A 25,917-nucleotide genomic window follows, 5' to 3' on the forward strand; every position below is an offset into this window, starting at 1 on the left:
TATGTAGCTGTGATACGGAGACTGTTGGAGAGCGTAAAGTAGGCAATCGTCCTCTGAGCGGAGCGTTTTATTTGGGGAAGAGCCTGATGTAGGTACAATACATTTTTAAATAGCGTAGAATTATTTAAAGCCCCAAATGCCTGACAAACCATCCATTCAACTCTTTTCAGTGCTCCTAACCCTTAATTCTACTAACATATAGACAGTCTCATTAACTGCACCAATAGGAGATTAGCATTTCTGGATAAACATGTTAACATAACGTTTTCACAATTTGTCAGGCACTAGTTTGCAATTAATGTGTCACTGTTGCATGAAATAAATAGCAAAAAAAACATAAAACTATCAAAAAGCCAAGTGATAGACAGATATTTGGAATGTCTTTTTTTTATCTGTTTACAGCTCTTGAACATTGACTCAAAGCTAAACTGCTCCAAACATCTTTAAGTAGTAAGTAGGCCAGCATCTTCACAAAGGGACAGAACTGTCATCACAATATGCTTTCACTCATCTCTCATACTTTCTTTTCGCTCCGCTTCACCAACTTGATTCCCAAGCTCAGTGCCTCTTTTTTCAGCTCAAATCCAAGCTTTTCTGCTAACAACTGTAATCCCCATCAACTTAAAGAGACAGTTCATCCAAAAATGAAACTTCTTGTTCCAATCTATATGACTTTAATTCTTGTGTGGATCTTCTGAGAAATTCTGTTGTGTTTTTGTGTCCATATACAAAGTCAATGCAAGTCAGTAACTAAAAGATTCTTTAGAATGCTCTCTGCGCCCTGTCCATGCCTTGAACTTCTCCAGGAAATCAAACTCATTTATGAGCCTGTATTTACATTACAGTCAATTGAGCGATATATATAGTCACATGACAAACAGTATGAGTCTTGGAGGCTTAAACGATTTTCTGTATTCTTTGGATCAATCAAGAAGCCCTTGCTCTTGCAGAAGAAAATGCTCTTGCAGGATGGCAGGCTTCCCTCTCAGGAAGTGGGATAAACATGTAGCTGTGTTTGTCTGTATGTGTATGTATGTAAATGTTCAGCTGTAGTGTTGAGTTCTTGTGAATTGACCCTTCTGTTGCTGACAATCCTACCTTTGAACGTTTCCCTTTTGTTAACAATTGTGTTCCCTAATGCTATCAATTTTAATTAGGGTTACAAAATAGTGGAGCATTTCCTGAACATTTTCCAAACATTCCAGTAATTTTTTTAAGTTTCTGGAGATGTTCCACCCCTTTTCAGCCCTAATTGTGATTGCTTTCAAACAAGGCTTCTTTTTTGTCAATTATAATTTTCAGTCTCTGCTGTTTTAAATTATGTTTTAACTAACTTTCACCATTTCTTTTAAAGACAGCAGATAAAACACTTTTCAACTACATGATTTATTTAAGCCAATGTAACAACAATACCTTTTTACCACTTCATGAGCACATTTGACCGAATTTTACGCTGTTCAAAAAATGTCCATCATTTCTATTGGATGTTTAGTAAAGCTGATTTGGGTTAGCGAAAGCCACCAAAGGGATGAGGCTCAGCAAAGGATAAATTATATTTTCTGAGTGTTCAAATGTAAAACTGATTGTAAATGGGTTGCATCTGAAGTTGCCTCTAAAAGTGATTTAAAGTTTGTAAATAAATAAAAGAGAATTCCCTCTCTAATATGTAGAAGATTCTGAGCTAGAGTGAAACGTAAACCAGTACATATCAAACTATTCTGAGGTTCTGATTTATTTCAGGATTTGCAATCTTCTAATCTTTGCTGTATTGGCTACAGTGTGGATATATTGCACATTCCCCAGAGCCATGTATCAGCACTCAATGTCTTACTGCCTGTAAATCTCAGATACTTACAGACTGTTTACTGCCCTCCCACTGCCACAAACAGCACTGCCTGACCATTACAATTACAAATAATTACCATCATTAGAGTCTTGCAGGCTAATTGATGAGAGAAACCAGTCAATGTGGATTGTGTGTGTGTGTGTGTGCGTGTGTGTGTGTGTGTGTGTGTGCGTGTGTGTGTGTGTGTGTGTTTGTGTGTGTGTGTGGAGAGAGAGAGAGAGAGAGAGAGAGAGAGAGACATCTAAAAGATCAGTGACACAATAGTCTGAAAAAGCACAGTCATTGGATATGGGTTTGGATTGGATTGTCACAAATCTGGATTATAATATATAACATATAAATGCTGAATAGCCAGCAGGGAGGGGGGGGGGGGGCTATTTCACATTTAACAAAAACATGCCAATAGAAATTGAGGTTGGTTACTATATAGATTTAAAACGTGAAATTTCAGCCTAGAGGCAAAATAGGAAAAGATAGCAAAACATTTAGTATTTAGCGTGCTTAAGTTAGGAGGAAATCAGAACAGGGTGCGTTTGCCCCCAGAAATAAAGATTTTTTTCATATTTATCTTCATTTATCACAGCAAGCAATAGTCATGTGCTGCTCTCTAGTGTTGAAAAGCGGAATTGCAGTTACATATAATTTATCATCACTAAAGTAGAATGTCGTCTTTATCATAGACTGTATAAAAACGGTCTGGAGCGCAAATTAAACTCGTTTACATGTATTTGTAGCTGAATGCATCGCCGTAATAACACAGTTCTAAAGTCAATTTTTTAACTAATTTAAATCATTTTCTTGTAAACTGCAGCTAACTTGTATATCTTTATTTCATCACTATTTCTGCTTACGCTCACAATTTCACATAAAATTGTATTTTGTCGTTTTGTATATAATGCTGGACCGCTGCTGGGCAGAAGCGATGTAACTCAAATACTTCAAGTCCCAGAAATCTTAGCGAATTCAAAATGGCGCCCCGTCAATGACAGCAGTGGCACTAGCTCGCTGAATATTGTGGATATTTTAGTGCCATCGTATGTCCTCGACAGAATGACACTTCTAATTAGAGTATCGAAACAATTACAGAGGAAATCTCTCCAAAATCCTTTATTGTATAGGCTTTTATCCGAGAGCTCGGCTTTACGAAAAGGCCCCGAGAGCAAAGAGGAGTGTAAATGGTTGCACGGATCGTCTCAGGAAATTTTATCCGTAGTGCGTGGGCATGTTGAAGTTAGACAAAATTTTATCAGCGAGGAAGAGGAGAATGCCCTTTTCAAAGAAGTAGAGACAGGACTTAGAAAAAAGCGATACGAGTTTGACCACTGGGACGATGTAAGTACAGTGGAGAAGTGTGTAAACACTGCCATCCAGCGTCATGTCATAACCGTTGTTTGTGTTTGCTACTCTCATCGTTTTCATGGTCTCATCTTATGCGTAGTGCACTGTTTCTGCAGTTTAGTTACAACCTACCTGTACTTTCCAGGTGAACCCAAGACTTTCTTGAAAATGTTACTACAGTAAAGTTAAGTGAAATAGGTGTGCTGCTGATTAATAATACTTTTCTCTGATATAGCAGCCAGCGAATAAAGTATTTGAGCATGAACCGCCTGTGTTAGCCAATCAGAAATCTAGCATGTGGTCCTCTTCCAATCCCATGAGTTTTGGGCGGGGCTACTATATCGGAACAACCAAAGAGTGGGAAGTGTTTGGGAAACCTGCTTGGAAACAGTCGTTTTGTCATTGTTGGTGCAGCTCATTAGGTTGAAAAACAAACAAACAAAAATTCATATTTCATAATAAAGCTTAATAAAATAGACACAGTTTATTATGATGTATTACGAAGTATAAGTGGGTTTAATGTGTCCCACTACACACTAAGTAAAACTAAAATAATTTCCATTGAAATTAAAGATCGATCTGCGGTCTACGTCTTGACCTCAGTTGTTCTCCACTTGATAATAAAAAAACAACACTAAATAAGGTTGTAAACATATTTCTAGGGCATTTTATTTGTGAAATTCCTGCTGTTAATTATTGACCGATGGCTATTAATTACCTTCGCACATATTCATTTTCCAGTTGTCTGGTACATTTCTCTTTCACCACTCAGGCTATTCACGGCTACAGAGAAACAGAGCGCCTGCAGTGGGGAGTTACCTGTGAAAGTGTCTTAAGGCGGGTGAGAGCTGTTGCATTTCCTGAAGGCAGTCCACTGCTTGGGCCAATTCATGTTCTGGACCTGGATAAAGAGGGCTATATCAAACCCCATATTGACAGTGTGAAGGTCTGCCTCTCAGTTATTTGTACAGTATTGATGTTCTCCACACTTAACACTGTTATTTGTACATTATTAATGCCTGCTGTTCTCTTGCCAGTTCTGTGGAAGCACTATTGCAGGACTGAGCCTGTTGTCCGATAGTGTTATGAGATTAGTCCCAGAAAATAAATCCACAGATTGGGTGGACTTGCTTCTGAGTCGGCGCTCACTTTATATATTAAGGTATATACCCAGCATATTTTTTTACTTTATCTCACAAAACTGGCAGGAGAAGAATATTTTGGTCTATTTTAGATGACATTGAAAATTTGAAATGTGTTCGTATCAACAGGGATGAGGCTCGATTTAAATTCACCCATGAAATCCTGAAAGATGAAGAATCTTTTTTCTCAGGACAGAAGGTTCCACGTCATCGCCGCATCTCTGTAATCTGTCGAAACCTGCCTGTGTAAAAGAACTGGCACTTGTCTTGGAAACGCTGTGGCTCTTTTATATCACTACCTTTGACTAGAGTTGTTCGTCTTTCAGATACTCACACACACAGGTAGTTTCCTGGAATAACCACAAAGAAACAACTGCTCTTTTAACATCAGGATAACATTCACCTCATTGAAATGTCCAAAAACCTGTATTGGATATATGAAGGAAAAATATTTGATTGATACAATGTATAATGCCAATTAAGTCTGCTTAACTGCTTCTGATTGGAACTGCTTCTTATTCACAATGTCTATTAATAAATATTTTTTGCTATCAACTATTGTGACTGATTTCTTAAACATTACTGCTGCATACATTATACAATTTAAACAAATGAACACAAACACTTTATTTTGGAACAAGTTTTATGTTCTATCAAACGTTGACCGTCTGCTTGCTGCTGAGGCCTGTGCGCTTGGTCTGGAACTTCTTCAGCAGGTCTTTAGTGGTCATGGGCTTCCTGATGAGATGCTTGCGCATGGCGTCCTCTGTCAGCAGCACATCACTAAAGGGGAGAGACCAAAAATGTTATACATGCTTATAAACTGCTATAATGCTGTTTGTGACTCTGAAAATGTTTGATGGGATAAAATGAGCTGTAATGTGCTGAAGAATTGTGATGTTTTGAGACATTTGGCATAAACTACATTATGGGTCTAATACATAGAGTGTCATAGTATAATTGAATACAGTACTGTATGGTTAAATGCAAGTTTAACTGGGTCCTCCTGTCAGGGGACAGAGGAAATCAGATGAAAGAGAAAAGAACCAGGACTCAGAGATAGGGAGAAGAGTTAGAGAGCTGAGGGTTTAGATAATGTTTAAGAAAACAAAAAGTACCTGGAGCTGGGGGTGGATTTGCCTGACACTGGTTGGGGTGTGCTCTTCCCTGAAGGGCTCTGAGGGCTGGGCTCCATCTATAATCTCTTCACTGCTGGAGTCTCTGAGCTGGGCACAGCTGTCTGCCGTTTACCTGAGACAGAGAACCAGATACATGAAGTTAAAACTTTACATATCCCTTCATAGTTAAGAGAAACTGAGACTAGTCTGATAATATAAGTAATGTCACGGCTTATTACATAAATTCTCTCATCATCTACTAACCCTCATGCCATCCTAGATGTATATGACTTTCTTCTGATAAACATTTTTTTTTGACAATAATTCAACTCTTGAGCTTCAAAAAAAGTAAACAACAGTCCCCTTTATGTCTGTGCCACTTCTTAGGAGAGTTTGACAACACACTAACCAACCGAGTCACATTACCCTGTTCACTTAGTTTGGTTTTTAAAGCTTAATTTTTCGAGGTTCCGTACACCTTGCATTATATGGATTATTTTTCAAAAAATCCTTCTTTTCATCTGAAGAGAGAGTCATACATATCTGTGACAGAATGAGGGTGTGTAAAAGAGAGAATTTTCAATTATGGCTGGAATACCTGACAAAAGATTGATCAACATAAAAATGTTTTTTAAAAAAAGCAATTTGTTTGATTAAAATTGGGGGGGGGGGGATACCATTATGAAATAAAGGTTTTTCTCAAATTCTCATTGGACACAATTAAGGACAGGATGTCAGTTTGAGTGGTTAAAGACTCTCCAAGGGTCACAGCTGGAGAATTGCAGAAAATATTTTAGTCTCTGGTTCAGAAAACCTTTCAAAAATTGTCAAGCAGAACCTACATCACCACATATTGTTTGGGAGGGTTACAAGAAAAATTCTCCTAGCTCATTCAAAAACAAACTCCATCATAATCAGTTATCAGACATCTTGTTTAGATACATGGCATCATGGATTCTATCAAATACCAACAGATAAAAAATCAGTAAGTGACTGACTCTGTTAGAAATCTTATAATGGGCCATGTTTGGATCTTCGAACCGTACAATACTCCAAACACAAACCTCAAAAACAACACAAAAATGGGTCACTGGGCACAAAACCAAGCTTCTGCTATGGCCATTCCAGTCCTCTGACCTGAACCCTATAGAAAATGAGTGTGGTGAACTGAAGAGGAGAAGCTGGGAATCTAAAGGGTCTGGAGTGATTCTGGATGAAGGAATGGTCTCTGATCTCTTGTCAGGTGTACTCTAACCTCATCAGGTATTATAAGAGAAAATATAGAGCTGTTAAACTGGCAAATGGATGTTTCAATAAGTATTGAATAAAAGGGGGCCGTTAATTGTGGCCAATGTGTACAAGAGAAAAACATTTATTTCATAATGATATTTCCCCCCATTTTAAATTCTTATTATCCAATGAAAGGACACATTTTTGTGCATTTCTCAAATAAAAGATCAAAAGGATTAACAATGCAGATGAATTTTCACATCCTTTTTTGATCATATTTACCAAGGTGGCCGATATTTTTGGCCACCAGTGTAATAGCCTTAACCATGCAATTCATTTGAGAAACATTTTTCACAGAGCTTCACCTTGCTCCAGTTTGTTGGCAGCGGCACGGAGAGGGCTGGAAGTGGCAGCGCTGTCGATAGAAGGAGTGCCAGGTCGACTTCCTGTTCTTGAACTACCTGCTGAGCCACAAACACCCCCTCGCTTAGGAGGAGTGCGCTTCTTCTGTGAGAGGGGGGACAACAAGAGAGCACTGTACCATATACACATGAAACAACATCCGAATCTCTCCCAAACACACACACAAACATAGGCCATTACTACCATGAACAGTGCTGAAGCTGCCTCTCCCTCAATATCACTGTCTTCAGAGCTGTCGGACTCGCCACTGTTGTCTGAAACAACACACACAATGATTTTTACAACGGGGAAAAAGAAAATATAGAGAATGTCAACATTATGGAGGATTTTGGAAGATTAGCACTAATATTAATTGTAAAAGTTAAAAGTTGTATTTAAAATAATTCAATACATTATTTTACTGTTACATTTAACTAGAATTATGAATGTCTTTTTTATTTTTAAACATGATTTTTTTTTTAAAGATTTTATATTATAAAATATATATTTTCATATGAACTGATTTCTTTTTTTAGTGGTGTGCCTACTGGTATCCAACAAACATGACTAACTCTTTCAAATACAAAGAAAATGTTCAAAATTAGAGTGCCTTTATCTTTCTTCTTCTTCTTTGCCACCTTCTTCCTCTTTCCACCTTCTTCCTTCTTTCCATCTTCTTCCTCTTCTTCCTCCTTGCCATCTTCTTCATTCTTGTTTTCTTCCTCGCTCACTTCCTCACTCTCAGACATTTCATCAATTCCTGAAAAAATCCATTGGAGCTTCAAGGAGCTGTCTCAAATCAAACATCAGAATTAAATGAAGCACACTCCTGTAGAAAAGCAAAAAAACAACAACACACCTTTAGGGACGTCCTCTCCCTTACTGTGCTTGGTCTTCTCTGGCTCTTCTTCTTCAGAACTGGAGCAAAGAGAGAATGATTACGACTAGACTGCAGTAACCATGAAGAGAGACTTTGGATAAAAGGCTGTTAGTATTTGGCAAAAGTAACTGGACGTAAAGATTTGTGAAGTCACCTGCTCTCGTCAGACATGTAGTCCACCTCCAACCCCTCAAAGTCACCGTCATCACTATCCTCGAACCCTTCCAGGTCGCTGCCCTTTTTCTTCTTCTTCTTTTCCTTGCCTTTGGGGCCTTTGTCCTTTTTAGCTTTTGACTTGGCTTCATCATCTGCACTGAAAGAACAAGAAAGCCTTACATTTGACACTCCCCTCGTTCTCAGAGCCGTTGCTCACCGTCTCCATTGCTGCTGTCAATCTCATCGCTGCTCATTTCCAAATCATCCTCAAAGTCATTTATCCGCAGATCTTATCCCTTGCCTCCCTTCTTCTCCCCCCCCCTCTCTCCTTCCTCCTCATCCTCCTCTCCTCGTTCCTGTTCTCTGAGACGTCGCTGAAGCATGATACTGAAGTGATTCACCACTTTGTTTCTCCTATATGGAAAAATAAGATGATGAGATGTCTAAAGCTCACGATACTTTGACACTGGTTGCTCAGAAGAGCCTTCAGAGCTGTTGTCATGAATGCAAACACTCAACCTGCCCCACTCTTCCTCTGCCTCCTCTGCTGTGAGCATGCGGTGCTTGGCCTGCGGTGTGAAGTTGTACCAGCCGTGAACGGGAAACGCCTCGAAGGCCCCATCAGCACTCTGTGTGAAGATGTAGTAGGAAGCGTTCTCCGTGACTCCACCTTTTTTCACCCCTTTGAATCTGAGTGATAAAGAGGAATAGTAGGGCAGTGTTTAATGAGGTGCTGAAAAAGGCAGTAATCAATGAATGCCTAAAACCAAAACTTAATGATGTTTGATGTAAAACGTACAACCCGAATTCCGGAAAAGTTGGGACGTTTTTTAAATTTTAACAAAATGAAAACTAAAGGAATTTCAAATCACATGAGCCAATATTTTATTCACAATAGAACATAGATAACGTAGCAAATGTTTAAACTGAGAAATTTTACACTTTTATCCACTTAATTAGCTCATTTAAAATTTAATGCCTGCTACAGGTCTCAAAAAAGTTGCCACGGGGGCAACAAATGGCTAAAAAAGCAAGCAGTTTTGAAAAGATTCAGCTGGGAGAACATCTAGTGATTAATTAAGTTAATTGATATCAGGTCTGTAACATGATAGCTATAAAAGCTTTGTCTTAGAGAAGCAGAGTCTCTCAGAAGTAAAGATGGGCAGAGGCTCTCCAATCTGTGAAAGACTGCGTAAAAAAATTGTGGAAAACTTTAAAAACAATGTTCCTCAACGTCAAATTGCAAAGGCTTTGCAAATCTCATCATCTACAGTGCATAACATCATCAAAAGATTCAGAGAAACTGGAGAAATCTCTGTGCGTAAGGGACAAGGCCGGAGACCTTTATTGGATGCCCGTGGTCTTCGTGCTCTCAGACGACACTGCATCACTCATCGGCATGATTGTGTCAATGATATTACTAAATGGGCCCAGGAATACTTTCAGAAACTACTGTCGGTAAACACAATCCGCCGTGCCATCAGCAGATGCCAACTTAAGCTCTATCATGCAAAAAGGAAGCCATATGTGAACATGGTCCAGAAGCGCCGCCCTGTCCTGTGGGCCAAGGCTCATTTAAAATGGACTATTTCAAAGTGGAATAGTGTTTTATGGTCAGACGAGTCCAAATTTGACATTCTTGTTGGAAATCACGGACGCCGTGTCCTCCGGGCTAAAGAGGAGGGAGACCTTCCAGCATGTTATCAGCGTTCAGTTCAAAAGCCAGCATCTCTGATGGTATGGGGGTGCATAAGTGCATACGGTATGGGCAGCTTGCATGTTTTGGAAGGCTCTGTGAATGCTGAAAGGTATATAAAGGTTTTAGAGCAACATATGCTTCCCTCCAAACAACGTCTATTTCAGGGAAGGCCTTGTTTATTTCAGCAGGACAATGCAAAACCACATACTGCAGCTATAACAACAGCATGGCTTCGTCGTAGAAGAGTCCGGGTGCTAACCTGGCCTGCCTGCAGTCCAGATCTTTCACCTATAGAGAACAGTTGGCGCATCATTAAACGAAAAATACGTCAAAGACGACCACAAACTCTTCAGCAGCTGGAAATCTATATAAGGCAAGAATGGGACCAAATTCCAACAGCAAAACTCCAGCAACTCATAGCCTCAATGCCCAGACGTCTTCAAACTGTTTTGAAAAGAAAAGGAGATGCTACACCATGGTAAACATGCCCCGTCCCAACTATTTTGAGACCTGTAGCAGAAATCAAAATTGAAATGAGCTCATTTTGTGCATAAAATTGTAAACTTTCTCAGTTTAAACATTTGCTATGTTATCTATGTTCTATTGTGAATAAAATATTGGCTCATGTGATTTGAAAGTCTTTTAGTTTTCATTTTATTAAAATTTAAAAAACGTCCCAACTTTTCCGGAATTCGGGTTGTAATTTGATGTTTGGCAAAAAAAAAAAAGTGCTGCATTACAGAGATTGACTGTTTGAATTAAAACATGAATAGAAAATTGTTTGATATTCCTTAAAAATAATGTTTCAGTTCAATCTTTTACTATTGTATTATTTTCTATTGAACAGTAGGACAGGGTTTCTGTCATATGTTCACGTCAAACCAAACTTTGAGTTTCTGCGTGTATCTGACGACAGTTTTTATCAAATGCAGTTGTGAAATGCTTTTGAAGTGACTCTCAGAGCAGTTCACATCCACATCATTTTTGATACAAGAGTGGACACAGGCACTTTTGACTGTGTGAAGTTTCTTGTTTTATTCACTTCCAATTATTTTAGGTGGATATTACAGTCTGTATTGCTGCTTGATATTGCAAACTGGTAATTGCTATCATATTAATTGCATGTATTATCACAATCATAAACACACTGGTTCGTAGTGCAGATAATTTGACCTTATAGTTATTTTCCTAATAGCAGCTAATAAATCAAGTCTAACACATAATAAAAAACACAGCTTGCTTCCACATTGCAAAATAAGGTGGATTAACACTATTTTAAGGTGTCCTTGTTACACATAACATGTACTTAATATATTAATAATAAAAAACAAAAACATTATGCATGATTAAATACAATTAACCCTAAGCCAAACCCTAACTATATAGTAAGTACATGTAGTTAATTAGTATTACTCAGTATTTAAATGTATAGTTACACTGTAACAAGGACACCTTAAAATAAAGTGAACCTATTCTGGATAGTTAGAGAGCAGATGCTGAAAACACTGTTAATGTCATGCTTGCTTGTGTAATAGAAAAATCTGTGCTATTCATTCACACAGAACAACACTTATTGGCTTATCAAGATTTACTGTAAGTATGTGTAGCTAACAGTGATGCGCGGGTTGATCCAAAATGAGTGGGTGCTCATGGTCACCCGCGGTTATGAGTCATCCAAAAATATTTTTTATGATATTCGGGTCGTTAATTTATAAAGTACTAGACACAATTTTGAAATACATAGGCCTACACTTTATTGGCTGAATAACTGGCGTGAAAATGCCGCAGAGCTCAATCTTAGTGGTGGAAATTTTGATTCTAAGAGATTTGTTCATTTTCAGTTCGTTCACCAAAAAGATTCGTTCACTGATTCGTTCAGTGACCATTTCTTCATATTACACGAAATACGCCACAGCAAGTAGTGAAAAAGAGTGTCTTATGTGTTATGTCTTAAGTCAACGAACGTTCACTGATTTGGCTTTATTAAAATGTGTGCATAATCGCATTCAATAAATAAAGTCTAAATAAGTTGTTCAGATGAACAAAGCACGAGATTTTCTTTTTCAAATCACATGCTCCTTCAAATGTCATACTTGAAGGCTATTGGCTCGAGGTTGAGTAATTCTTTGACATGATGAAACAGTTCACAGATGTGGAGGGAGGAATTTCAGTGAACGAGAAATATGAGTCAGTGGATTACATGAACAAGAACGATTCGTTCACCTAAAAGATTTGTTCAAAAAGAACGATACCATACTTCTTCCTCCGTGCTTCCTCTCTCTGTTTCTTTCCAAACTCACTGCCTGCTGCCCCCTCCTGAGTCTCCTCTTCACCGTATATACGTCTATTACTCATGTCACGCTCCATACGAGCCTAAACATTGCATATAAAGACACACAGAGAGAGAGATACAGAGACTTCAAGAGAACGCAAACTTAAAAATAAAGTGAAGGAAAAATTGCATGGAAGTGTAAGTGGGGGATATATATAATGACTGTTACCTGAGTCCACGTGAAGCAACTGACTTTATCACCAGCATTGAAAGCCATTAGGTTGTATTTCTTACTGGTGTTTCTGTTGGGCAAAATACCAGAATTCAGATATCAACCGCTTTCTCTGACAGCACCGTAGAGTCTGTAATTGAATTTCTAATAGATAAAATACAATTCTTACTTTGGTACTCGCACAACATACTCGGTTGCAGAGGAACTGCAGCTCCCCAGCAAACAAGAACAATCTCTTAGGCCTGAGAGACAGATAATACTGACAAAATCTGTACAGCATGATGAGTGTAATAGATCAAAATTTAGACATCATTTCGAAAATGACGCACAATTTGCATTTGTGTTGAACAATCCAATCAACCACAACTGTAGATGCTGAGGCACTTACCAGGGACGTCATCACTGCAGAGCAAGAAGTGTCGTTAATAACCTGTGAGAACACACAAGTGTATGAACAAAGTAAACACACTGCATAGGTACGGTCAGAGAACTTGCGCTACTCTTATTGTGCATCTAAAAGTTGTGGTTGCAGCATCACATACCACACTGTAAAAAAACAACAACAGAAAGAATTCATTATTGGCAGTCGGCCTTGATTCATTCATTCTGTCAACCAAAGTGTTGGAGAACAGAAGAGTTACAAAAGTGAGTGGTTCAGCTACAGTATACAGTGGATGAATGTGTTACTTAACTAATTTATAGGAAAAGTAAAGTGGATTTCAGATTAACAACCATTTATAAATGATATAGTTATAGTGTAATATTGATGTGCATTCTAAATGTTCGTCTGTAATTTGTTATTGATTTTTTTCTCCTTTTCTAAATAATAATTTAGGTTCCACTCAGTATTTTATGTTCATATACAGTACAGACCAAAAGTTTGGAAACATTACTATTTTTAATGTTTTTGAAAGAAGTTTCTTCTGCTCATCAAGCCTGCATTTATTTGATCAAAAATACAAAAAAAATGTAATATTGTGATATATTATTACAATTTAAAATAATTGTTTTTAAATGTATTATACTTTAAATTATCATTTATTTCTGTGATGCAAAGCTGAATTTTTAGGATCATTATAACATGATCCTTTAGAAATCATTCTAATATGATGATTAACTAACAAAGTTGGAAACAGTTCTGCTGCTTAATATTTTTTCAGAACATGTCACAGAATATTTCACAATATTACTGTTTTTTCTGTATTTTTGATCAAATAAATGCAGGCTTGGTGAGCAGAAGAAACTTTTAAAATACTTTTAAAAACATTAAAAATAGTAATGTTTCCAACTTTTGGTCTGTACTGTATATATATTTTATTCTGGTAAATACTTCCAATGCATAATGAGCAGAGGTGGGTAGTAACGAGTTACATTTACTTCGTTACATTTACTTAAGTAGGTTTTTGGGGTAACTAATACTTTTCGGAGTATATTTGAAGATGGGTACTTTATACTCTTACCTGAGTAAATTTTTGGGGAAAAATCTGTACTTTTACTTCGTTACTGTGGGCGGCGCTCCTCTCGTTACTTTATCTTAATGCAATAAATGTTATAAATGCTTCAGTTTATTCCAAACGCGCCGTCTACTTTTCTCTGGGCAATGAGCGATGCCCATTCGCGAATGATTCATTCTTTTGAGTCAATTCTGTTCAAAGGCCTGATCAAACCAATTGGCAAATGAGTGAATTTGTTCACAAATCAGTTTGAATGAGTCGTTAAGTTCCCTGCCGCACGCGCTGAGCGTCTGAAGTGGTTCACTCGGAGTTGTAACGTTTAACATCAGCAGCGTTGAAAACGTGGCTGGAACTGCACTGAACTGAAAGCAAACCTGCAAAGGCTATTATTTGCTAGCGATGGAGATCCTTATTAGATGAACACCGCGTGTGCTGTCTACTGTTCAACAGGTAATAACTTGGGCTACATTCGATTACAGTACACGATACCACTGTGACATTAGTTTGTTGTAACGTTACGTGTGTGGCTTATAACAGAGGGGAGTCAAGTTGAATGCAGCTTCCAAAAGACAAAAAATAGCCGATTAAGATTTTATTAATTTTAATACAATCACACCGGTGCGAGTACGTTCAGCAAGTCATATCATCAGCTGCTAAATTCAGATCTGTGATCGCTTGCTGGCGCTATGCATTTATACAGCGCTGCGCATTATAACAAATCACACATGATTCTGTTGAGCTTATTAAAGCATTGGCCAATCAGAGGTGTTCAGATGAGTCATCGCTAAAATGCCGGTGCTTCCTTCACTCGCTCACTGACTGAACACCTCTTTCTGGCGAATTCTCTCACAGGAACAACAAAGTGCAGATGTGTGTACGAATCTTTAATTAAGATATTGATTTCACAGTGTTAACAGTTTCAGTGATTTTAATGGGAGTTTCTGAGAGTGATTGAAATCTAGACTGTCAGTGAAAATTATCTTTAATAATGTAAATGTTATTTGCTCTCTTTCTGAACAATGAAAGATTAGTAGCAATATTTATATCACATTAACTTTCAATGTTAAATTCACATTTAATATAAAGTCAGTCGTATTAAAAATATGTTATGGCATGACACCTATATCTGTTACTTAAGTAAACAGACAGGGTTTTATAATAAATTACATAAATTGGAGTAAAGGCTAATTAAATATATACATTTATACACGCACACATACATTACATACATTTTATCTATATATCTAAATAAAAATAGGCTCAGTATCCCTTACGAAAATTAACCATGGTTTTACTACAAATAAAACCAAAAAACCATGGTTACTATAGTTAAACCATGGTAACCACAAATTAACCATGGTTTAACCATGGTATTTGTAGTAAATCTGTGGTTATACAAATGGTAGTCAACACGCCAAAAAACCATGGTTTACTACAGTTTTACTATAATAAAACCATGGTTATTTTTCGTAAGGGATATATGACCCAAAGTAACTAGCAACTAACTACTTGAGTAGATTTTTTATCCGATACTCTTTTACTCTTACTCAAGTAACTATTCAAGACTAGTAATTTTACTTTTACTTGAGTAAATATTTCTAGAAGTACTTTTACTTTTACTTGAGTACAGTTTTTGGGTACTCTACCCACCTCTGATAATGAGAAAATAAACCCATTAATGAAAGCCCGGCTCTCTAAATGATTCACACTTTTAATAAGTCCCGATTAAGAAAATATGCAATAATAATAACTTAAAAGACAAGGGAAATGGACACACTTCTTGTTATGCTGGATTATAATGCTTTAACGCTTTACGCTCGCCGTGAAATATCTATCTGTACTTTAAGGATGTTGACGTAGTTGTGTTTAAAATGAACTGAACGTAAGTTACCTTCAACCGGCTAACGTTATGATCTACTTCACTTCATAACGCTTAAACTTGCATCACATCGTCCGGCTGCCTTTCCGTTTCCTATCTTGAATTCACTTCCAAAAATAGATAAATAAAGGTACAGTAAGATCTTTAACATAACCTTCCACAGCTAAAAGTCTTCTTCTCTACGCTTAGTACGCTAGTCATCCACCTGTTGAAGACTTACTGTCACCTGCTGCACCGAAGCGAACACTGCAGTGAGTGCAGTCTGTGTATGGAAAGTCGTTGTAACATTTAATCAGTGTTGTGCCTGAACGCGTTCATTGAACGATAGTTCATGAACTCGTTCATATTTTGGGCGAACGTGAACTGAACGTGCTGTATTAATGCCTGATGAACGTTCCTGTGAACTCGTTCATTCTGGTGTCTGTGAACGGCACGCTGTCTCACGTTAACTTCGTTCAATAGGGTGCCAGATTACTATAGAGCCTTCCAGGCGAAAACCCGGCCAAAACACACCGTAAAAGGGTATTAATATGTAGCGGAAAAACACCCAATCTGGCAACACCCACCACCAGTGTCGCACCGCCGTCCGCCGCATGCGTGACGCGTCATCAAAAAAAAAAAAACAGCTTAGGACAGCAGCATGTAGTTGCGAGGTAGTAGTGAACCTTTTAGGAAATCATTGTTTAAAAAACAGGTTTTGCTAAATGGTGTTGATATTAAAGATAGGAAATGTACTAATAATACATTTTTCAGATGCCTAATTCATTGCCCTGCAACACCTCGAAATAAATACTTTTGGAATGACCATTTTGAAAATATTAATTGGAGATTGATTTGGACTTATAATAACAAATATTGTATCAATAATAAAGTTTATGAAATATACTTTAAAATTATACATAAAATATATCCAACAAACCAGTTCCTAAAAAGATATAAAAATGACCTTCCTGAATCTTGTGCATTTTGCGAAAAAGGATACTGAAACTATTTTGCATCTTTTCTTTGAATGTATCTATGTTAAATTATTTTGGATTGATGTGGAATTTTTATTTAATAGGTTAAGTGGATTTAAAATTCACATAGAGAAAAGATGTTATTTTTTATTATGACAAAAAGGATATAGAAAAGAGTTACATTTTTATGTTAAATCTTATTATATTACTTGGTAAGTTCTATATACACAAATGTAAATGGTCTGAAAGGATACCCAACATCTTCCATTTTAAGGCTGACATGAAGATTTACTTTGAAACATTGCAAGGACTTTCCAAACGAAAAGCAACCAGAACTATGGACATCTACAAAGATTTAAACTCCTCCTCTGTATTTTGATTATACAAGTAGGCTATACCTCTTTCTGTTTCTATTTTGTTTTATTTTTTTTTCCTTCCTTTTAAGTAATACATAATGAGTATTATATGTGAGTGTGAAATATTTGTTTATATTGTATTATTACATGTACAATGTTGGAAATAATAAAAAAATAAAATAAAATAAAAAAGACAGCAGCATATGATGTTTATGACAAGGTCGGTGAGAATGGGAGACAAATTATTAAAGCAACAATGGGGAAATGATGTCCCCTCAATGCTAATGTAAACCCTGGTTGGATAAGGATTCAAAATTGGATATGAAGATGAAATCTGACGCATAGCTTCATTGTTAAAACTGATAAAATAATTGCTGTCTGTGATTCTATATGGGCTGTGGCAATAATTTTGAAAAATAATAGCTCGCTGCAACTTATGGAAAAAAAAGAACTATGAACTAGTTCATTTTTGGAACTGTGAACTTTAGTTCAAAATTTTGTAGTTTGAACTATGAACTGAACTAGTTCATTTTAAAATTTGTGAATTGAACTTTGAACTAGTTCATGTAGAAAGTGAAGTTTCCCAACACTGCATTTAATCTATAAACCGTGCTAGTATCTATGTTCATGCTACTAGTGATAAAATAAAATAAATAAAACTAATAATGACGATTATTATTTCTAAATAAAAACATTAAACTTAATAAGGAATACTACTTTTGTAATAACACTATAATATACAAAATCTCACTATAGTACAAAAAAAAATTCTTAATATTTAAGAATAAATATAATAATTAATAGAGCTTCAATACATTGTTTAAAAAAAAATGCACACTTCTTTACCCTGGTTTTGTGAGAAATAATAAGTACTGATGAAGTTGCAGGAAATTCAGCTTTCGCTGCAGATGTAGCCTATAGCTGAATAACATGCAGTTATACGTTTTACTGATAAAACATGATGAAAATAAACAATGACTGTCACAATAATATGGTTGTATCTCTGCTCTTCAAAGCATCTTGCGTATCTTTTAAAAGAATAAAGTTTAAAATGCAATCTTAATCTATATAGCCTTTATCTAAAGTGGCCCAGTAGTGCACAACACAACGACATTAAAAAAGCAAACATAAGCTCACACCACAACGACATTAAGCCACAACACAACGAAATTAAGCCACAACACAACGAAATTCTCACAACACAACGAAATTAAGCCACAACACAAATGCATTAAGCTACAACACAAATACATTAAGCCACAACACAACGAAATTCTCACAACACAACGAAATTAAGCCACAACACAACGGAAGTGCTCCCGACCACTAGGGGGCAGTGTTGAAAGTTAAACACCGATATTTCATCAAGACGTATGTGTAACTTAATATGTGTAATTGATTTTTAAATGAAAAACTTGTTTTTATAAAATGTTTTGATATCCTGATAATCTTATGTATCGATTCATGAATCGAGCAAAAAATAAATTGATAATATTTTCAATTTGGACCGTTTAGCTCTGCTTTTAAACACAATGTTTTTCCTCAGGGGGCTTAACGTTATTTAAATCCAGTGCTGTGCGGGAAAACCATTGCTCTTTCCGTAGAGCTTTCAAATTGACAAGAGGAGAAGGTTTTTCATCTTACAAAAACTCTCCGCGCCTCCGCCAAACGGTTTGGATCAGACTCAGAGTAATCAATGCGAGAGAGACAGAGAGAGAGAGAGAGAGAGAGAGCGACAGAGAGAGAGAGAGAGAGAGAGAGAGAGAGAGAGAGAGAGAGAGAGAGTGGACTGTTGAAGCGCACAGCTGGAGCAGAGAAGCAGAACTACTGTTCAGGGTTTCAGGTCAATTTCATCTGTAAAAATGCTTTTTTGTCTTTGTTTTTTTATTTATTTAATCAAGCAGCAGCACGTTGCTCATCAGTCATCACTCAAAATACTATATAAAGGACATCATCATTATTATCAGTTGTAATGTTACAGTAGTAATTTAGCTGAAAAAAAAATCAATTTTTTTTTTATAGATTTAGGGGGAGCTACGACAGACAACAACACAACCCTTACGAAAATTAACATTTTAATATTTAACTATAAATCCAGAGAAAATGGTTACTATTGTTTAACTGTGGTAACCAAAAATGTAAAATTATTTTACAAATGTATTTATTTAAAAATAAATACAAATCCATTTGCAAAAAAAAAAAAAAAAACAAGGTTATTTTACTTTTATATAGGCTAATAAAAGCATGGTAATTTTTTGTAAGGGAAAAACATGACTCGTGTACAGTATTAGGATTTTTCGATAAAGATATTGTAGTATTGTAGAGTATTGTAAAGTATAGTTTTGTTCAATCTTGAGTATTAAAGTCATGAGAGAGATGGATAACAGGGCAAAATAAAGAGACTGAAGAGATAAATGGAAGTGAAGGTGCAGTTCAGGAGACAACTTTTAATTATTTTGCATGTCCCCAAATTAAAGATTTAAACCTTTTTTATGTCAGGTCCATACAAAAAATTGTTTTGTCCATGAATTTGTTTCTATGAGTTTGAATTTTCCAGTCTGAATTAATGGCAAAGACATGGTTTCATTTACTACACATAGGCCTACTGAAGCTCGCAGTGTTTTCAACCTCTGCTGCCTCAATATAGGAGTACACGAGCACATAAACATAATTTTTAGAACTGCTCTTTGTCACTTCATGTGCATTTTACTTATTTTGAGAAAACTATCATCATATACAAAGAGAAAGCTGTTTAAAAAAAACACCAATGTTTCAGGAGTTTATTACAGAATATGTCACATGCTTATTAGATAACTGTATTTAAGTTGATGTATATGCTTTTATTTATTCTTTAATTTTCACAAATTTAAAAAAGTAATCAAAAAGTACTCAAAAGTAATTAGTTACATTTCTTTAATAAAGTAATTGAAAAAGTTACACTACTATTACATTTTAAACAGGGTAACTTGTAATCTGTAACCTATTACATTTCCAAAGTAACCTTCCCAACACTGCATTTATATAGCGCTTTCAACAGACCACATGGCCATCCAAAGCGCTTTACAATTTGCCTCACATTCACCCATTCACACACCACAGCTATAATGATAAAGACATAGAGAAACAATATCATTGGAATCACTTTAAGAACTATTTTTTTTTCAGCTGATGAACGATTAAAAACATTGACAGCCAATCAGAATCCTGCTATAACGAGCTCGAGAATGTAAAGCAGCGGACGAGCGTGTGCACGCTTAGAATAAACAGATTATATCGTTCGCTGCTGTGGACTCTATCGTTATATTAATAGTTATCATTCATTGTGTGAACGGGGCTTTAGTCTGACAGTTATTGTTATATTTTCAAATTGTATTATCTGTAACCTGAAGCTTGAATTAATTGTTCACATTTATATAACAGTTTTCCAGGGATCCCCAAGAGAAGCATGATAAAGCTATTCAGTAAAAAGCAAACAAGATCAGAAATGGTTAAGAGAGATAGGGACATCCTTTGAAATATTACTAATCTCTTTACAGTCTATTGGCATGTTTGTAACATTATATCAAATATGAATTATTTGTCATAATTTATTTTAAATATAGAGTAATTTACAATGTAATAATTTAAAATGCAACTAAAAGAAATTCAAAATGTATCTGAAATCAATTAAATATGTAAACAAATGTTATTATCTTTACAGATTGTTTTAACGGACTCCCATCCGTACTGTTGCAGCACTGTAGCAGACAGCACACTATTCAGAACTGAGAATCAGTGCAGTTCCTCCTGTACAGAGCTGCACTGAAGGGAGCAGAGCTGGCACAAACCTAGAACAATGGTAAGTAAGAGAATTATCAAATTCTTTATTGTATGACATAATTAATAAACTTTGATTGATAATATTAACACGCCCCATTGGTATGCCTAGAGAGTCAAGCCAGGTCCTGTCAGTGGAATGGTGGTCCTGTTTTCAAGAGAGGAAACTCGCTGAGTGGTTAAGGTAGGAGGAAAGTGTCTAATATTGATATTGATCATCTTTCCATATCTTGCTTTTATTTATAATGTATAACATTCCTATTTGATTAGCCCTAACAGAAAAAAGACAAAAACACAATCATAATGATTATGGCTCTATTCATTATGCATGCAACTTGTAATGATGGTGGAATTTTTTTATTTTTCTTAATGGTCAATTTACACTATACCTTTGTTTTCACCTCAGGAGAATGTTTACAGTGATGTCACCAGTGATCTGCCTGACCTATCAGTCCTCCAAGAGGCAGAAGTGTTATAAATATAGTAGTGTTATAAAAATATAGTAACACACCATTACACTGTCATAGTTATTAGTATTTGTATTTTACATAACTATTAAAACTGTATCAAAGTTAAAAAAAAAATTAAGTGTGGGTATTTACATGTTTACACTACACTGGTGAGCAAGTAAACATATTAAAGTTACATATATTTGCACTTACATAATATTTAATTTACATTTTATATTGTAGTCTGTACAAATAAAACCAAATGAATCCATCCCAAGTTTTTTGTGTAAGGCCAGATCTCTCTGTGGAAGATCGTCTGAAAGGTGGGCCATGAAGAGGGGGAACTCATCGAAGGGCTGCAGAGACTAACACTGTCAAAATAAATGTTAAATAATTATGATACATGCATGTAACAGGTAACGTGTGCATTAAAAAGTGAAAATAAATAAAACATCTTCTTTCTCTGTCACAAACAATACAATATCAATATTTGCCATTGCATTGCTTGTTATTCCAACTTCTCTCCTCGCTGTAGCTGTCCTTGCTCTGGTCACACGAACCATGTGGAATGCAGGTTCAATAATGCTCCAAAAGGCCATTAAATTGATCTACTTCTCAAATCTAGATTGGATGAGACATGTTTTCAGAAAATACACACCAAACAATGTAAAAAGTTTGTTTGCCTACACTGAACCTGAAGGATACTTAAAAATGTATAATGTATTGACATACAAGTGGAAAAAAGGTAGGTCTGTAAAAAGATTTTAGCTGGGGTTTTAGCTTATTCTCCCTCGTGTCATTCTAAACTGTTCTGAATTTATTCTGTGGGGTCTATCTAGATAGCTGACTGACGGTAACATTATTTACATTATTTCTGTATGCCAATGAACAAAGCAAGCCATATGGGTTTACAGCGACATAATGTTGAGTATATGATGACAGCTTTATTTTTTTATTTTTGGGTTAATCATCTATTAACAGGTATTGCCTTGATCCACGGAAGAGGTTTTTAAACAAACAGGCAACCACAGCGACAAAAAATAAATAATGACAATTAAAAAATTCACAATAGGCCTACATTGTGCTCGTTAATATAGTAATAAAGGTTTAGATCTTACCTAGTGTAGATTCGCATGCTGTTGTCATTCTTGAAGAGGCGCCTGCAGACTGAAGTATCAGAAGTGATGTTGAAATCCTTAAATCTTACATTACTAATTTGAATCCACTTATTTCGAGTTTCTACATCCAGTGGAGAAGTGTGAAAAACCTTTGAGGAGCCTCACAAAACGGGTCACAGCAATAGCTGTGTAAACCACCCTCACAGATGTTTATGTAACTCTTCATTAAATAATTATATTGCTGTGGTATACTTAATTTGTTGTATTATAGCAAAATGTATAAATATTATTTAATATTCATCGTTTATGGATAAAAGTTTGCAGCTGGTAATGCACTTACACAGAATAAAGACAGGAACCTTTTATTCGCCCCTGAGATTTCACAGGAAATACGTAGTCTATTGCACGTTTCTGCAGACCAACTGCCCCCTAGTGGTCGGGAGCATTTCCGTTGTGTTGTGGCTTAATGTATTTGTGTTGTGAGAATTTCATTGTGTTGTGGCTTAATTTCGTTGTGTTGTGAGAATTTTGTTGTGTTGTGGGTTAATGTCTTTGTGTTGTGGCTTAATGTATTTGTTTTGTGGCTTAATGTCGTTGTGTTGTGAGCTTATGTTTGCTTTTTTAATGTCGTTGTGTTGTGCACTACTGTGCCACCGTATTTATCACTGTAAAGTGGCATGATTCCTGCCTCATTCTGTTTATTGAAACCATGTCATATTACAATAATATGTTATTTCAAAGAATCGACTGATGTTGTGAAGTGAATTTTGACTTAAACATATCATTATACTGGTATATACAGTATATATATATATATATATATATATATGGGCAGCAGGTTTGTAATCTTTTCTTGTGTTTTCATGGTAGCCAATTGGTGTCTTTCTCCTTATCACTTCCTGTTCCCTTATTTGGTCACCTTCCTCCTGTTTAGTAATTGATTGTTCCCCACCTGTCTCCTGTTCCCTCATTATCCTTCTGTGTATTTATACCCGGTCTGTCTGAGTCTCTGTTACGGAGTCCTTGTTTTATGTTTATAGTTATTCACGTCCGTCGCGCCTTGCCTTGCCTTGCCTTGCCTTGCCTTGCCTTGCCTTGCCTTGCCTTGCCTTGCCTTGCCTTGCCTTGCCTTGCCTTGCCTTGCCTTGCCTTGCCTTGCCTTGCCTTGTCTTGTCTTCGTGTCTTGTTTATGTTCTGTTTGGATATTCTGGTTTTGACCCTGCCTGGACTGTTTACCCCTTTGGATTATCCCTTAAATAAAGGACTTACCTGCAATTGGTTCCCTCTCCTGTATTTCCTGTAACACCGATTGTGACAGAAGGACTCCGTCACAGTAGGAACCAGCGGTATGTCATTTTTCCGTTCCCCAGCCAAGATGGCGGAGCGGCGAACCAAGTACCTTCGGTTGACCGCCCTCCGCCAAGAGGGCAATGAAGTGGGTGCCAGGTGTTCTGGTGTTCTGGTGTTCTGGTCCCTGGCTGAGGGCATGGGCTACAATGATGCGGCCCTCAAGGACTATTTCAATGGCGGGCTGGATGATCCAGTGTCATGGGAGGAGATGGCGCAGTTAGAGACACTGGAATTCTGGGAATTCGTGCACTACCTGCAGCATCGGCTTCGGTGGGATGCCCCAGCCACTTCTGTCTCTTCCGGCGGGGTGGTCGTCAGCCCAGCACCACTGCCCAGGATTGCAACCAGCCAAGCGCCATAACCCAAGATGGCCGCCAGTCCAGCACCACTGCCCAAATTGGCTACCAGCCAAGCGCCACAGCACAAGATGGCCGCTAACCCAGCGCCAATGCCCAAATTGGCCAACGTTCCAGCGCAACAGCCCAAGATGGCCGCCAGCCCAGCGCCAATGCCCAAATTGGCCACCGGTTCAGCGCCAAAGCCCAAGATGGCCGTCAGCCTAGCGCCACAGCACAAGATGGCCGTCTGTCCAGCGCCACAGCACAAGATGGCCGCTAACCCAGCGCCAATGCCCAAATTGGCCAACGTTCCAGCGCCACAGCCCAAGATGGCCGCCAGCCCAGCGCCAATGCCCAAATTGGCCACCGGTTCAGCGCCACAGCCCAAAATGTCCGTCAGTCCAGCGCCACAACACAAGATGGCCGCTAACCCAGCGCCAATGCCCAAATTGGCCACTGGTCCAGCGCCACAGTACAAGATGGCCGCCAGCCCAGCGCCAATGCCCAAATTGGCCACCGGTTCAGCACCACAGCCCAAGATGGCCGTCAGCCTAGCGCCACAGCACAAGATGGCCGCTAACCCAGCGCCAATGCCCAAATTGGCCACCGGTCCAGCGCCACAGTACAAGATGGCCACCAGTCCAGTGCCACAACCCCAGATGGCCGCCAGCCCAGCACCACAGTACAAGATGGCCGCCTGTCCAGAGTCATGGCCCAAGATGGCTGCTTGCCCAGCGCCGCTTTAAAGGATGAGAGTCTCAGCTGACCCTCCGGAGTCAAGTCAGGTGCCAGTTGACCCTCCAGAGTCGAGTCAGGTGCCAGTTGACCCTCCAGAGTCGAGTCAGGTGCCAGTTGACCCTCCAGAGTCGAGTCAGGTGCCAGTTGACCCTCCAGAGTCGAGTCAGGTGCCAGTTGACCCTCCAGAGTCGAGTCAGGTGCCAGTTGACCCTCCAGAGTCGAGTCAGGTGCCAGTGAACTCTCCAGAGTCGAGTCAGGTGCCAGTGAACTCTCCAGAGTCGAGTCAGGTGCCAGTGAACTCTCCAGAGTCAGGGCTAGTCACCGCTGATCCTCCAGAGTCAGGGCTAGTCACCGCTGATCCTCCAGAGTCAGGGCTAGTCACCGCTGATCCTCCAGAGTCAGGGCTAGTCACCGCGGATCCTCCAGAGTCAGGGCTAGTCACCGCGGATCCTCCAGAGTCAGGGCTAGTCACCGCGGATCCTCCAGAGTCAGGGCTAGTCACCGCGGATCCTCCAGAGTCAGGGCTAGTCACCGCGGATCCTCCAGAGTCAGGGCTAGTCACCGCGGATCCTCCAGAGTCAGGGCTAGTCACCGCGGATCCTCCAGAGTCAGGGCTAGTCACCGCGGATCCTCCAGAGTCAGGGCTAGTCACCGCGGATCCTCCAGAGTCAGGGCTAGTCACCGCGGATCCTCCAGAGTCAGGGCTAGTCACCGCGGATCCTCCAGAGTCAGGGCTAGTCACCGCGGATCCTCCAGAGTCAGGGCTAGTCACCGCGGATCCTCCAGAGTCAGGGCTAGTCACCGCGGATCCTCCAGAGTCAGGGCTAGTCACCGCGGATCCTCCAGAGTCAGGGCTAGTCACCGCGGATCCTCCAGAGTCAGGGCTAGTCACCGGTGATCCTCCAGAGTCAGGGCTAGTCACCGGTGATCCTCCAGAGTCAGGGCTAGTCACCGGTGATCCTCCAGAGTCAGGGCTAGTCACCGGTGATCCTCCAGAGTCAGGGCTAGTCACCGGTGATCCTCCAGAGTCAGGGCTAGTCACCGGTGATCCTCCAGAGTCAGGGCTAGTCACCGGTGATCTCCAAGGACTGAGTCAAGTCACCGGTAATCTCCAAGGACTGAGTCAAGTCACCGGTGGTCTTCAAGGA

General features: G+C 38.4%; 1 protein-coding gene and 1 pseudogene across 1 annotated transcript; one reads left to right on the plus strand and one right to left on the minus strand.

Annotated features, from left to right (window-relative positions):
* Positions 1-2,796: 2,796 nt before the first annotated feature.
* Positions 2,797-4,669, plus strand: alkbh7 (alkB homolog 7). The gene is made up of 4 exons (XM_059528997.1): positions 2,797-3,178; positions 3,957-4,130; positions 4,222-4,346; positions 4,456-4,669. The coding sequence occupies exons 1-4, from the start codon at positions 2,897-2,899 to the stop codon at positions 4,574-4,576; spliced, it is 702 nt and encodes a 233-aa protein (XP_059384980.1). The 5' UTR covers positions 2,797-2,896; the 3' UTR covers positions 4,577-4,669.
* Positions 4,670-4,979: 310 nt separating this feature from the next.
* Positions 4,980-15,749, minus strand: LOC132139719 (general transcription factor IIF subunit 1-like; annotated as a pseudogene).
* Between the last annotated feature and the right edge of the window lie 10,168 nt (positions 15,750-25,917).

Source organism: Carassius carassius, chromosome 1 (genome assembly GCF_963082965.1).
Source record: "Carassius carassius chromosome 1, fCarCar2.1, whole genome shotgun sequence".
NCBI classification, from domain to species: domain Eukaryota; kingdom Metazoa; phylum Chordata; class Actinopteri; order Cypriniformes; family Cyprinidae; genus Carassius; species Carassius carassius.

What these genes read in the sequence shown, in the direction of transcription:
- alkbh7 (XM_059528997.1), top strand. Translation starts at nt 2,897, where the DNA reads ATGACACTTCTAATTAGAGTATCGAAACAATTACAGAGGAAATCTCTC. An exon ending in AGTTTGACCACTGGGACGAT is followed by an intron (nt 3,179 to 3,956) that starts GTAAGTACAGTG and finishes TTCACCACTCAG; the next exon opens with GCTATTCACGGCTACAGAGA. An exon ending in CCCATATTGACAGTGTGAAG is followed by an intron (nt 4,131 to 4,221) that starts GTCTGCCTCTCA and finishes TTCTCTTGCCAG; the next exon opens with TTCTGTGGAAGCACTATTGC.